Here is a 16,183-nt window from a genome sequence, read left to right as displayed (position 1 = left end):
ACTAACACACCGTGGTGGGGGAAAAATGCACTGATGTTTCTGAATGGTACCTCACTCTGTCCTTAAGGGAAAAAAAAAATAATAATAATAATGTGCAATGCGTCATAATGAAGGTGTGGTGCTAACGTTGATAACACATTTTCTCTTACCTCTCATCAGATGTACAGCTGCGGTCGTATGATGGTGTTGGTGATGGCGGTGATGGTGGCTGTGGCGGCCCTGGGGGAGGCAGCTCCCTCACTGCAGGGTGACGGGGGACGGGGTATGGCCGCCTTCAGGAGGAGCCTCTACGGTTCCGGCACGCAACGCAGAGCAAACAACCAGTGTACCGCAGACGTGAGTGAGGCCTTGTACCGGGTGTACCTGTGGGAGTGTGGACTTGTACCGGACGTAGGTGTATGAGGGAGTATAATAGGGATGTGAGTAAGGCTTGTTCCAGGTGCAGCTGTAAGAGGGGGATGAGAAGGACTTTGTACTAGATGCAGCTGTATAACTGTACTAGGGATCTCCGAAGGATTTCTGTACCAGGCGTAATCGTATGAAAGGCTGTACTTGGGATGTGAGGACTTTGTACCGGGTGTAGGAGTATGAAGGGGTGTACGTGGGTCGGGGGTGTATCAGAATGATCCAAATTATCACACTGTACTCGTGGCAATGCAAAGTCAGCAACCACAGCACAGATATGAGTGGCAAATGCAGTGCAATTCTTCAACCATTTATGTGTTCACTTGTGTAAACTCAAACTATGTATTATGAGTAAGAGTAACGCAGACCTACAGAGTGAAACATTGTAATTCATAGAGAGGATAATGTTGGTTGAGACAACATCCAGTAAATTATGGGTAAAGCTGAGCTGGAGGTAGGCATGTTTGACTGAGCTGATTAATTTAACACTTCACGTAATATATTTGTTCTAGTGAAAAACGTAGCAGCATGAGGACAGAATATAATACTGTACATCTGCTCTCAGCACATCATACATATATTACCATGTTGAAATAATCCTAAGTAAAGACATCCACATTACCTTGGGGCCGCCTCCACGACTGATCTGTTTGCATCTTAGCAGAAAAGGAAATAAGAAACATGATAAGCTTCAGTGGACAGGTATACAGGTACAGCTCAATTCTGATTCCATGGTAACCGTTCTAATAATGATTTAAAGGTTCGTGCGATCACCGACGTCATCTCAAAAGGTGAACGTGGAAGCACAAACAGATTAGTGAAGCTTTCTGAATCAGTATTTTAACAACAAAGCAGCAACTGTGTAGGCTGTCATAACTCTCACACTTATGGTCGTATACTACAAATCTAGGGAAGGCGTCGGCAAGTCTCATTACTGACGGCTATTTATGAAACACATACGGTATTATATCTGATCACCCGGCACCTCATGTAACACACACTATCCATTTTTCAAGTATTTTATAAATTATCGTCAAAAATTTGAGTCTTGCCTTTCCCTTCGTGAATTAAGATTTGAGTATGCGGCTCTTTAGGTTAGCATTTTGTCTGCTAAGCACCCTTCAGAAAGCTACCCTCTCCCTCTCCTCTCCCCCCTACAGCCCCAGCGACAATACCTGTGTGAGATGTGCGCCAAGGAGACCAAGTCCCTGCAGGTGTACACGCTCTGCTGCAACGGGGCCGACGACGCGCAGGCATGGTGTCAGAGTTTCCTCGTCTACGGTATCAACGGTGTCTGAACCTACTGACACTTTATTTGACACCAGTCTGCCACCATCCATCTTCTCTAATGTTGAATCGTGACTGACTGCTTGCACATCGAAAAGGAAATTTGTTTTTCTTCAGTTTTCAGTGGCAAGTTGTTCACCACCTCCGTGGTCTGGATTCGAAACAGGAAACCAGTGTTGATGCCAGTCTGTAAATGGAAGTACGTTACTGTTTGTCGTTCCAATACTGCATCAGATTTGAAAAAAAATGTGCACGTTATAAAAATCATGGTATTTTAAAAACTCAAGAATAAAGTATTACTTAAGTTTTGTGCCATAAAAAAACTAGTCAGCCAAGTCATATACGTTTGCCAGACACTGTACTTGGAGATGTTTTGATGTTAGACGTTCCAATATTATTTTCCTGGATGCTAAAAGAAAACGAGGCACACGTTACTGACATCAGGGTAAACGTTCTAAAACTGGAGATTAAGGCTGGATTGACTCGACCGCTTCGATCCGGTGATGCAATTTTTTTGTCGTTTTTTCTTGTTCCTACCAGGCGATTTTAAGTATATGAAAGTACCATGTCACTGAAGGGATTAATTAAATCTATCCCTTTATTCCAATACGAAAAAAATAAAAAATAATAAGGAATAAAAGTGTCTGGGGGCAGCAATACACCAGAAAATACATCATCGGAGTGAAGGGTCCTGTCTCTATATGCCATAGAAATACTAGTCAGGAATGTAATTTTACGTGAGCGTCGTGTTGCCATGGTGACTTAAATGTTGATCTTCGGCCTAGGAGGCTCCCCAGCACCTCTGCCTTACCTGTTTATGTCTGGATTGGCACATCAATAGTCTCGTTTAGGCTATTGATGGAAATTTTATCAGTAAATGAAAGAGCAGAACAGAATAAATGTATATCGTTACTAGACTGATTTAAAAATAATAAATTTATATCGATGCTGAAGGTTTAAACAGAATATACCTATATCGGAATTAGATTTAGAGTAAAAACCTATATCGGTATTTAAGACGTGCTTAATTCATATTTGTATATCGGTTTTAAACAGCATAATTGTAGATCAGTGTTTTAAAAATACAAATAGCATAAATCTATATCGGCATTAAAATATATAAATAGTACAAATCTGTATCGGTGTCAATATTATATACATCAAAACTTATATCGGTGTTTAAAGGATTTAAATAACGTAAATCTATAGAGGTGTCAATACAAGATATTAATATATAAACAGCATAGATCTGTATCGGCATTTAACAGAAATAAATATACAGACGAAATGAGATGTAGTATTCAGGATAAACTGCTAAGAAAGAGGTGCTACGGAGCCTCCTAAACTGACAAGAATACGTCCTTAGGCAACACACACACACTTCACTCATATTCCATCCCTCATTGTACTGGATAATATTTTTTAGTTATATTAAAGAGTTGTAAGTTATGTTCCCATTATTATATAAGACATTTGTTATAGTCAATATATTTATCCCAGAGCTGTTTAAAGGATTACATCTGTGAGGACGATGCTAGTGTTATTTTCTTAATTATGTTCCAACAGTTGGTGGTTAAATCCTCAGTGCTCCTCCGTCCCTCCATCCACACTATCTGATGTTCCTCCTGATCCCTTCACTCCTTTTCTTTCTTTTTTTCTTCCATTCGTGCAACTTCCTGATGGCTTTTTGAACTACCTTCATCAATCCTTTCTATATGAGACGCCTTGTAAATTACGAAGCCGCATAAAGATCTCCAAAAATAGCAAGAAACTTAAAAACACCGCCAGATTCAAGGTGTTATCCCCTCCCCCTCCCCGCCCGAATATCATCCTCGAAGATTAATTTTGATGATTTCACAACAGTATTCTATTCATGTTAAATGTTTTTTTTTTTTTTAAACGACGTAGATTATACAAGCACGTTTTCTAGTGTAGCGCATGAAAGTGCTTGCCCTGACGGGATCGTGCAGGCTTCACCGTCACCTGCAAGGGCGGATCTGTCGCAAAGTAAAACAGTGACCAAAACATAAACCTCAGAGGACATCAGTCTAGTCTCTCCCCCTCCCCCACACACACTAGTCTACCCCCCTCCCCCACACACACTAGTCTCCCCCCCTCCCCCACACACACTAGTCTCTCCCCCTCCCCCACACACACATGAACACCGACTAAGTCCATAGTTTGTTTGCAAAACTGTCCTCCCTGGCACCCATATTTCACTCTTGAGCTCCGTCACTGGAGCACTAAATTAGCTAAACACACACCCTCAGAGGTCATCAGTTTGGACCAAGCTCGGTAACTCAACTATTGGGCCCCCAACGATTGTGTTCGCGTTTTCATTAAAAAACGTTTTTCAGTTTGGAGTTTTGTTACAAACTGTACATATAAACCGAAAGTCAAAAGTACAGCTGCTATATACATAAGTACGGCCGACAGCACAAATTCGTTTCAAAGAACCCTTTATATAAGACTGCTAGGGTTACTGCAAAGAAATTCATGCCTCTCAGTAATAATTACATACGGTTATTGAGAGCATATACATCCAACTTTTGCCATATAGTGTTACCAGAGCACGGGTTCCCATCATAAGCAGTGAGCTGAATCGGTTTTTTGCTGTTGTCTGTACGCTAGAATATTAATGTCCCATATTCAGAAACAGACTGACAGGAGCCTCCTTAACCTACAAGAAAAAGACCTCTCTATTCACCATCCTCCCTTGTCCCCCTTCCCACCCCCAAGGCTGGTGTGGGCTGGAGTGGGCGGAGCGGCTGAGGCAGTGCTGACTTATTTTACATTAGTACTTGTCTTCAGCACATCATCTCATGACACATGTCAGCAAGCCGGCCGTAGCTCAGTGCCCACAGGTCTGCCCCATCCAATCTCTCTCTCTCTCTTTCTCTCTCTCTCCACTTAACACCACCGGCCAATTTTAGTTCCACATTACCCTCGCTTCATCATCTTAGAAGTTTCATAACGTAAATTTTCCTGATAAAATTACTGCTTGGCAGGTAGTTCAGGTTGTGCCATTCAGGTTTACGTTACACGATATTAGCATTTATAACTGTTACAAAAAAACAGAAATGCAACTCTGCCAGCTTCTGTTACCTTGCTCTCCTCTGTCCCAACTAGCGAGCACCACACAGAATAAACATGGAGAAAAATTAACGTATATTATCTGTAACTAAAGGCTAAAACAATTTGCACGCAGCAGTGCGACAGTATACATATATACAAGTACATACCTATCAGGTGTGGAATCTATCATGAGAATGCCGCTGAGAAAGTCAAAAACTTTGGAAAAAATAAATAAAAACAGATACCTTGATCAGGTGCTTCTTAATTTCCGAGAAGCACTAATCCTCCACTTAGTTTATACGATATGTTACAAAGTATTTACTCTTTATTACGCTGATGTACAAAATAGGTTCCTAATTTCGTAAATATCGTAGAGTAGTATTTATTTGAGGTTGTATTTATTTCGTGAGGTCTCCGGTGTACGCATGCGCCATGAGATGTCGCGAGGACTAGTTTATAACCCATCATTTACTAATAAAAGACGGACTTCCTGTGTGTATCTTGTATGGTCAACTCTGAAACATCTCTCTCTCTCTCTCTCTCTCTCTCTCTCCTGACCATCATCCTCCACGCTATCCATAATATCCACTTTAACTTTCTATACACCTACCAATTAATCTGCAATTATAGAGGCACAGACTCCTGAGAGGGTGAGAGGAAGTTCCCTCAAACATTTTCTCCACTAAAAGTCTCTATTAAGCTGAACAAAGGTCACATGAGGCTGTACGAATAAGTGAAGAAGTCATATTACTGAGAGTTAATGGATTATTTTTAAACCAAAGGAGCTAATGGATTTTTATTTTGCGATTTCACTGCGAGAGGTTTTCCTTGTGCTAATTATATTCCCCTGACGGTAAGAATAAAAAGTAATTAAAAAGTACTGGTGCGGATGTGGCTGTAGGAGGCCGCACATAACCCTGCCACAAGGAGGGATATTTCCTGAACTTCAATAAAATCACCCGGGAGTATGAAGAATAACAGGAAAAACTCTGTACTGAAAAGGTAAAACACACACACACACACACACACACACACACACACACACAGTATTCAAAGGAAGGCTTCGGAAGAGTAATTATATCATACATATAAAAGGAGGTCAGGTCCTTCACCGAAAAAGACCTCGTACAGACAACTAAAGAAGAAATATAAGTGACAACCTCGAGATGCAAAAAAGAGAATTGGATGGGCAGGGAACAAGGTGGAGGGATGACGCCTGTACACCGGTTAGGCTTGAATGGCATCTCAAGAAGCAACAAAGTGGAGACGTTTGGGAGAGGCTGTTCGTCGTGCAGTGGATCGACAGGTTGTTGAAGATGGTGATGATGCTGTTGGAATGGATGATATATACAAGAACGAAAGTAGCAGACAACACGGAAGGGAAAAGCAGGACTAACTAGATCGAAAAGTTGTTGTTGTTGTTGATGATGATGATGATGACGATGATAATGATGATGATGATGATGTCAACAACAATGAAAGTTGCAGATAACACAGAGGAGACAACCGGAAATAACCAGAGCAAAAGGTTGATGATGATGATGATGATGATGATAATGATGATGATGGTGGTGATGACATACAACAGTCACCACCGAGGAAAGAGTCCGAAATAACTAAACATTCATTGTGGTTAGATGTAAAAAAAAAAAAATGAATGAAAATAATGTGGAGTGGGGGGGGGGAGGAGGAGGTGGGTGGAAGGCACAGGTTGGAATGGTGGTAGGTAGAGGGTCATAACAGGGACACTACACCCTGCTAAGATGTGTGTTGTAGGTTGGGTAGTATGGCCATATTAAAGCTTAACCTCATGACTGTGTTGTGTTTACTGTACAGAGTCGAACAGCTGAACAGCATCGTTCCTTGTAAGCTAGAAGAAAATACGAAGTTATACATTTTATGACAAAACGTTGATACTGAGCTTCAAGTATTTTGAGTGCCCTAGGTTTTAACTGAACATAGTAAAATCGCTTGATGTTATCCGAAATTTAATGTAAAGTACGTATCTCGCTGGTAAAAGATTTAGTTAATGTTTTCTCCATCAACCACGACAAAAATAAAATAAGCACGCAAGACTCATAACTCGTGTCATGTGATACAGGTAAATGACTGACCTGTACCTGATGAGTGGGATGAAAGGTCACAGTCAAGTCACAAGTGTCAAAGGTCACCTAAGACGCTGGGAGGGAGGAGGAAAAGTGAGGGAGAAGGAAAGGTGAGGGAGGGAGAAAAGGAAGTTTACCGATCTGTCTGTCGCATCCATAAAATGAGTGAATTTTTTATATATTTGTTCTTTTTTGAAGGAGGGAAGGGGAAACAGACCCCTAACGATGTCACCAATGCTTAAAAATAAATGCTAATGGCCACTCAAGGGAGCAGGTCACATGTCAACCGAAAACCAGGTCGGCTGAAAATAAGTGAGTGGAGGAAAAGGAGGAAGTGAAGGAGTAAATTATAACAGAGTACTTCTAGGGTCACTGGGCCTATAAGGATACCTGGAAGAGAAAGGCAAACAGAGAAGAGGAGGGAGGTGACCACACAGGGAAGTAAATACAGGGTGATATGGGAGAATGAGGGGGGAGGGGGCTGCACAAGGACGGGGATAAGGATGGGGAAGGTGGGCTGTACCAAGGCCATGTAGATGACCTTGGTTGTACGCGGAAGAGTATGATAGGGTGAGATGGGAGGCTAAAATAGGAGAGGGTGATGTTCATGGCATCGGATGGGGCGGTATGGGTGAGGACTCTGAACGGGAAAGTTCCTTCTAGTACAGTATGCTTGCACCTTGACAGTTTATATCGATGCACACACACACACATACACACACACACAAGCCCTCCCTTTCACATGCACTACTCTCACTAGACGCCCTTTCCCCGATTCGTACTGTAAGTAGCCAACCTGGGAAACGGTTAATTCTGCCTGTTTCTCGCTCGCCACAAAATACGGTCATGTAGTGAACCTTACACAGACCGATACAGATACGCGACCATAATTTTCTCTTTTTACGATAACTCTTTCCTTGTGGTTTCTGAACTGAATAAAATCTTCCATTCCAGATCAGAACAAAGACGCGATTATTACTGGGAAAACAATTAGCCGTGAGTTTTTTTAGATTCTGGGTATCTTAGACTTATCATGAGCACTGTAAATTCGTCTAACGTTAACCTTAATGTGCAAAGTAGGTATTTCGTGGCCAAATGGTTAACTGCAACTAATTAAGGTAAATGCCAGTAATTATCACCATTGCCAAGAACTCTCCCTCCTGGCCAACCCACCCACAACCCGCTTTCTATATGGGTCGGGAAACAGGAGGGGGGTGACTGAACTACTTCCTGGCATTCTTGAAACAGCACCAACCAATCAGCTCACCGCACCGCCAATGGGCAATCTCGGCTTAATTGTTTACTAGGGCTAAACAATTTCGGGGCCCCGATAACTCTCCGCGTGGGTCGTAATTAGGTAAGGTCATGGGAGGTCACGAGGTTAACGAGAGGTGCTTTGAGATTATTATAAGGTCAATGATACAGATGGATGGAGGCGATGGTGTCAGCAATTTTGTCCTGACCTTACAAAGATCCCTAGCTCCTCTCACTTCAGTTGATGACCAAGTGTTGTCAGATGGAATGGGCGATCTGACTAGTAACCAAGGAGATTAATTCTTACCTTATAACCAGGGTTCATCCAATATCAGGCAACGACGATTTAGTGGGCCAATTAAAGCAGCAGGAATACCGCAGTTCCGTCAGGTGAAAACCAACCCGGTAACGTACTGTCACGCATAACAATTTTGGACGAGTCTCTGGAAACTTGACAACGCAAACACGAAAGAGTTCTGTCCTCTGTGTGTGTGTGTGTGTGTGTGTGTGTGTGTGTGTGTGTGTGTGTGTGTGTGTGTGTGTGTGTGTGTGTGTGTGTGTGTGTGTGTGTGTGTGTGTGTGTGTGTGTGTGTGTGTGTGTGTGTGTGTGTGTGTGTGTGTGTGTGTGTGTGTGTGTGTGTGTGTGTGTGTGTGTGTGTGTGTGTGTGTGTGTGTGTGTGGTCACGTCGTTATTCAGACGGCGTCAAGAACGGGGTGCGGTTTGGATTCACCCTCACTAACAGTATATATATATATATATATATATATATATATATATATATATATATATATATATATATATATATATATATATATATATACAAGAGAGAGAGAGAGAGAGAGAGAGAGAGAGAGAGAGAGAGAATGTGAAAGGGCCAGACGGATGTGGAAGAGCGTGAGATGTGTAGGTGTGAAATGCGACAGACGTGGTGTGGTAGGGAAGCTAAGTGTGGTAGTATGCTGAGGCGGTGAATGTTGGGACAGTGCGAAGTGTTACAGAGTGAGATGTGGTAGTGTGAGGTGCTGTAGTGCGTGGTGTGGCCCTGTGAGGAATGATAGCGCTTGGTATGGTAGTGTGAATGGTAGAAGTGAGTGAAGTGAAGGCGAGAGGAGTAGTGTGTGGTGTGGCAGTGTGACATTTCAAACACCCTGTACAAGGATCCATCATCGCGCCAATCAGCGAGAATTTGGAAGGCTTAAGTGTTAAATGAATGGCTTTATGACCAGCTTCATTAAGCCCTATCATCACAGGCTGCCCTACTTACGTGCTTTCAGCTTCCTGTTTCTGCACCTCCCCCAACCCATTTATACTAACAGAAAAAAGGTTAGTGGCGGTGATGATGATGATGATGGTGGTGATGGTGGTGGTGGTGGCAGACGAGTATATTCATCCCATGAAAACCTTTACCAGTCAAAAGGTTAAATTAATAACTCTCATTGCATACGCCGGACGAGTATATTCAGCCGGAAAACTTTAAGTATTCACACACCTAATACTGTTCCATTCAGCTTTTAATCGCGATGACCTCCGTAATTGCTTCTTGCCATCGCCGGACGATTCTAGTCAGATAACCCCTTCGACATTTTTTTCCCCTATCTTCGAACGATATATTTAACTCGAGGGACTTTTTGAACTGAAGGGGTAGGCTACGATACAGCCATCATCAGCCCCTTTACTCCTAGGGTACTCTCTTCAGCTGAATGAAATCGTCTAGATACGGCAAAACTAAAATACGATATACAATACGTCAACACGAAAAAGCGGATGATTTGACTCAGCCGAGGTAGTCTACACTAGTCAAAGGGTTAACTTCCTCAACCTGAAAAAGTCTTATATATTTACTGCAACTACAACCACACGATTTCACTCACCTTAGGATGGACGTCCGCTAATTAAAGGATAACAAAGTCCATTACTTTTTTTCCTCAAAATTTACCCGTAGCTTAATTTAGTCACCTAGGAGTAGCAAGCATGATCTTAACAAACAAACCCTTGACCTGAACGATTAAAACTTATTGTTCCCTTGAAACTAAATTATTTTCGTTTCCACCATCCTAAAAATGACTGCGCTGATTATAAGTTTGTCGATATTTCCATGCCGACTGTGGCAGTGGAAGACAGTATACGAAACATCTTTATGCAACACCAATGTGAATCGCTCCATAAGCTTAAGAGGGAAAGGTCGATTCGACGTCTACGGAGGAATGAGAGACATGGAAGCAAGGACAGTGCTGCCAGAGGATAGTCAGCGAATTTTTGCTCGTGACCGAACAGTAGGACAACAATTTACACGCAAACACGCAAAAGAGGGCGAGATGAATGCAGCTAATCTCCCCAAGCCTTACACACACACACACACACACACACACAAAGATAATAAGTTTTGTGTTTGTAACCTTAATCCCTTTAGCACATGTAGTCTTCCTAGACACACGATTCTATTCACCTTAAGGGATATCTATCGAACCGACTTTATTAGAAATATGAATAAATCCTGTCGCTGACATCCTTTTTTTATTCCTGACTTATCCAAAAGATTATATGTAGAACTGGGAAGATTTCTGGAAGTTAAGTACCTGTAGTTAACACAAATTCCATGAAGCCTTTCAGCACAGTGACGTCTTACTCCATCTTTTTTTTGCAAAACCCTGAAGGAGAAACAGTATGAGGGAGGAAACTGGCGAAATCTGGTAGGTTGTAGTCAGGCCTTTCACCAGCAACTATCCTGGCACCCTGGCAGAGAAGATCCCAACGGGCATTCCCGCGAATAAAGGCCGTTAGATCATTGTAGCACACAAGGTGGCGTGAACAGAAACGTCCATGGCTGGTAGACGGTGCAAGCAGAGAAAAACGAGGGATACAGTGAGAGAGGGGACAGAGGGAAAGGATGGCAGCGTTTAGTCAGGTCCCTCGCAAACCAGTTATCACGCACGCGGCACCCAGACAGGCATTCCGTTGCTGGGTCACAGGGGCGCGCAAGCTCCCCCTGGCTCCCCCCCCCCCACACACACACCACCTCCACGACAAGGTGGCTGCCAAGGGGGTGGGAGGGGGAATGTCAATAAGAGAAGCATCACTAGCCAGAAGTTCCATGAAAATGAACCTGAGCAATACCTATCCTTAAATTTTCGTGTATCTGATACTTTCGAAAAACAATGAAATCACACTGATACCAGATAATAAATTTTCGCGTGGCACAATGCGAAATACTGTAATATGGTTATGATACAGGACTAACACAGGTGTATATTCAAACCTATAAACCCCTTCAAAATTATTATCTTTATTTTATTCTGGCTACATCCGGACGATTTACTGCAGCTCAAGACGGACCTCCCTGATTGAAAGGATTCTTAAAAATCCATTAACCTCTTCACCATGATTATTTTACTTCCATTTTAACGTTACAACCACTACACAATTTTATTACGCTCCGGTAGGACCTCTCGAAGCTGAAGTGCTGATCCTGGGTCAATAAGAGAGAGTAATACTTTTTTTAATCTATTCATTTTTGTAATACTTCAGCCTCAGGGCTTCAGCTGAGCATGAAGGATTCCTCTTCAACGCAAGGACTTCATTCTTGTATCATGTGTTTGTTACTAACCGGCTATTTGACTTACATGAACCCCCAAGTAGCGAGAGTTAATAAAGGCCATGTCAATCCCTTCCATTTCCAAAAGTCTCTACAGTGCTGAATAAATTGTTTGAAAATATGAAAAAATACAGTATATATATACCGTACATCCACACATACGAGTATATAGTCATCGAACTAAAGCGACTACCGCGTTTATCGGGGATATCTTTAATCATTTTATTCGTGCGATCTCATCAAATTCTCTCAGCTTAGAGATTTTCCGAAGTAGGTGTGATAGATGTTTCCTTCATTATAAGAGAGGTCGTTCATTAACTTATTAAAAATCATCCGGAGGTAGCACGAGTAAACCCTAACATATCTTGAGCACATGGGAATTCATGTTACAGCTCTGTACATTTCAGTCAAGCCAGGCAGAATAGTTTACCATAACCCCTTCACTGTGAGGACATCTTTTATATACTTCCTGCCGATATACGATGCAGCTGAGGAGGGGGGGGGGAGCTCTCGAAACGACGGAAATAGAAACTAAATCCATTAATGCTGTCAAAGCCATGACGTTATAACTTTGCTAACACTGACGATTTCATTCAGCTTTGGGAAGTGACATGATTGAAAGTTGGATCGTTTAAATTACTTTTAACTTTTAGTATTTACCCTACTCGCTCTACATCGTCATCCACCCTCTCGTGGTCGAAACAACTCTTTATTGCATTCCTGTGACGCCACATCATTGCATACACCTGAGGGGTTACAGGGGTTCGACTATTAAGCAACGTTAATCAGCTTCCTTGGCTCAGGTGTAGGTGTTGAACAGTGATCAATGGGGAGTGTATTGCTGGCTTAGGAGGATTTAGCGCACTTGTCGCTAATTACATAACTGGAAGTGTCAACATCCCTGTATGACGGGTTAAGCAATGTTCAATAATCGCAGAGCTGGTGTTTATCTTTTATCGCTATCTTCCAGATCATCTTTCTAAACCCCACTATGATGCTTAATCATCTTCATGATTATCTTCATTAGTCATCATCATCATCATTCTAACCTTGCCTCTGACATTAGCCTATGTTATTTCAACCTTCACTATCGACGCACTTTGGGTATTTTGTTTCAGAAGTAATATCAGAATTTTTCTTTTTTCCAGCTAATAAGAACTCTAGCAATCAAAGGGTTCAGTACTAAACCAACCATTAACGAACCGTTTCTTATATTGCTTAATCAACATCGTCAAACCAACCTTCGCTTCCCATATCCTGTCACAGAAATCACCCTCTTCATTATCATTCACCCTTTCATTTATTTCACTTACCAAATACAACACAGGGAGAAAAAAACAAAAACACTACTTTCACCATCGCGTTCTGCAGGTTCACCGTTACAGTTAATCAAGCACTGTTAACAAAAATAATGTAACAAAAATTAAATAACAATCTTACACGTTACATTTCTTATAAAAAAAAAAAGAACCCATATGTTAAGTTTCTAACAGTATAAAAAATAAATATAACAACAAATATATAACAAGAGACCCAGACATACTGAATTACACCAAAACAAACACATTAAAAAACAAAAACGATCACAAGTAAACGTTTTGGCATTAATATTGTACTTTTTTAAATACAAACATAACAGGTAGAAATGTTTTAGTCTTGCCACCGTCAGATGATAATCCTCGGCTTAAAGTGAGACATCTCGTAACCTCTTGAATCCGAGGTCTCTTTTATCTTGCTATTTCCAGACATATTTACCTTAGAGGAGGTTTGTCATACTAGAGGAGTTAGTTATAAATCTCATTTTCCCATTCACTGCAAAAGGCCTCTCCTAAAGGATAAATAAAATCGCCTGGAGGGAGCAAGTATACAATAAAAAGAGCATCAACGTAGTGAATGGATTAAGTCGAGCAGCAATGATACGAAATGAGCCCAACAACACATGGATCCCCTGGTAAACATGTGGACTGAAGGAATTTATGAACTATTTATTGCCCACACCAGACTGGTATGACGCAGGTCTCCCTTAACACTTTCACTTCGAAGGTTTCATCTTTATTCTTATTCAGCTTGGGAGATACGCTCACCAAACTGGATTGGTTTGATATAACCTGTGTTTTTCTCTAAGAATCAGGAAGCCCCTGAGGTTAAATAAAAATAATCCGGCAACATCAAATATAAAATAAAAATGACGTAGACTGGTTCAAGGGGCTAGTTTTTCAACTATTACCATCAAGACTCAGTAACCGTGTCAGGCATATGTAGAGGAAATCTGTTATGGCAAAATGCATGTACCTGGACCAACGAACGTCTTATTCATTATATTCATTAATTATGGTTAACAGTAGAGAATTTTATCCACCTTAGAAAGGAAGTTACCATTAGCTCCTTTGTTTCGAAAGGTTTACCCTTGCTGAATCAAACTGTCAGCACGAAGCAAGAAAAGATGTTAAATCAAAGTGATCTACCTTTCTGCACATCACCCCCAGCGAAGGGGGTTCATTCTAATCTTTGTGATCCCAAATTTTCAGCCTGTCACTGTGTCAAGCAGAATGAGACGGAGAAACCTAAAGGAACATACGACCAACTTTAACCTGTCATAACCAGCTCATGTCAATTGGCACGATCTCATTACACTGCCCTGCAGTAAGGCTGACGTTCCAATGTACCGTTAGCTAAACATCTGGCGTGAAATTTCCACAGCAGTTCTGTTTACGAATGATTCGGCAGTGAGTCTGGTGTAATTACTAACTGCCTATCTCTATTTAATGAATAAAACGTATTAAACTTAAACAATTTAGGGTCGTACTTAAATTCCGTCCTATTGTAACACCTTATATCTAGCTGATGCTGTACTACGGTGTATGTAGTTCTTATATGTATTTAAAAAATCGACAAGCCTATTAGTCAAACTTCAAATTTCATTTATCATCTCTGACAACTCTGTCCCCATGTTATCCACCCCCAATTAAATACAAATACAACTGTCTGAGGACACACTCAGCATCTACAATAAAAGGTACAGTCAGCGAAGAATGCTTGGGCGTTCAGCAGCTACAGAACCTAAGTTAATGTGGAAGGTGAGGACAGGTACAGGCGGGTTACGTGTCGCTGGCAGTAGAAGTTTTGAAGCAATGTGATGAAGGCACGGTGTTATGGGGCAACTTTTTCAATGTCCTTCCCTCTTCCTTCTGTGATATCTTTTGTATTTTAGTTCTCCTGCCACAGGACGATGTTTGCCAGTTTATGGGGCACATTTAAAACTGGAGGGATTACTTACAGACATCATTAATCCTTAAATTCATTTCATTCATTGCCAGACGCCATGTATCCCAAACGGGGTGGCCAAGGGCTCAGAGTTAATTGTTTTACAGGGAGGGGCACTAATCCTCCACCAACCCCACTTGACACGTAGGGAAAAAATTAAGGAAGCAAAATCATCTATCTGTAGTAAAAATAAACAGTGAATATTGTGAAGGTAACACAACATGTGGTAGGTCCAAGAGCTGAAAGGGTTAAGGTATCTGGTTCGGGGCATGGGTTTGGTGGCCATTCACAGGGATCCAGTATAATCTCCCACGTTATACCAGCAGGCGTCACACACCACTGCATGCCACCACTTGGCTACTATATGAAATAGGGCTATGCTGGTACTGTTTCATTCTGGACTGATGTGACTGTATTAGTGGGGTGCTTGTATGACATGTCGGTGAGTCTAGAAAGTTCCCTATGTGATGGCGATGTTTGAAAATTGTATACATGTCGGTGAGTCTAGAAAGTTCTCTATGTAATGGCGATGTTTGAAAAATGATATCCAGGTGGTCGTGAGGTGCATGATACATAGGCTGTGTGGCGATGGCAAGGTGTAAGAGAAAGGTTGTTTACATAGTGATGCGCTAGAGATGATGTTCCTGTGATGATGAGGAGGTGGAGAGATAACTTTCCGGTGAGAGGAATTTATTATATGGTGTTCAGGTGGTGGTAATGTGCTGAAGTGAGTTTGTTAACATGTTGATGGTGATGTGCTGTTAGAGGTTAAATTGAGGTTGTACTGAGGTGTCAGAGATGACGTCTATGAGATGGTGATATTTTGGACAAGCAATATTCTGGTGATGTGGTAGTGGAAAGATGATGTTCAAGTGATGTCGAGGTGTTACAGAGACGTTATCCATGAACTGAAATTGTGAGGTTCATCCCGTGGGTGTCAGTAATTGGATTCTAAATGTGTAAGTAGGACTAGAATTGATTAGGGTCTGATTTCATGCAAGTTAGATTTTAACTGTACAAGTGAGACTGACGTCTAGTGGGGTGTGGTATTAGTCTACAGGTACAGTATGTGTGTTGCTAAATAGAACTGTAAGTGTACAAAATGGATGCTAATTAGGACTACGATTACAAAAGGGACTCAAGGTGCATAAAGTGGCATTCTACGTTTACAACCGGCATTCTATGAGTACGAGGAACCTC

At 41.6% G+C, this 16,183-nt stretch overlaps 1 protein-coding gene across 1 annotated transcript in view; it reads left to right on the top strand.

Moving 5' to 3' along the window:
* Nucleotides 1-1,746, top strand: part of LOC145404608 (uncharacterized) — a 3,267-nt gene extending 1,521 nt beyond the window's left edge. Inside the window, exons 2-3 of the mRNA XM_080276127.1 lie at nucleotides 160-336; nucleotides 1,566-1,746. Of these exons, the coding sequence (XP_080132253.1) occupies nucleotides 160-336; nucleotides 1,566-1,703 (315 nt within the window). The 3' untranslated portion in view covers nucleotides 1,704-1,746. The remainder of the gene's footprint in view (nucleotides 1-159; nucleotides 337-1,565) is intronic.
* Nucleotides 1,747-16,183: the final 14,437 nt, after the last annotated feature.

Source organism: Coenobita brevimanus, chromosome 64 (genome assembly GCF_032717465.1).
Source record: "Coenobita brevimanus isolate Jiangsu-jjx chromosome 64, ASM3271746v2, whole genome shotgun sequence".
NCBI lineage: Eukaryota > Metazoa > Arthropoda > Malacostraca > Decapoda > Coenobitidae > Coenobita > Coenobita brevimanus.
The sequence above is the reverse complement of the archived record's forward strand: the minus strand, read 5'-3'. Positions and strand labels throughout refer to the sequence as shown.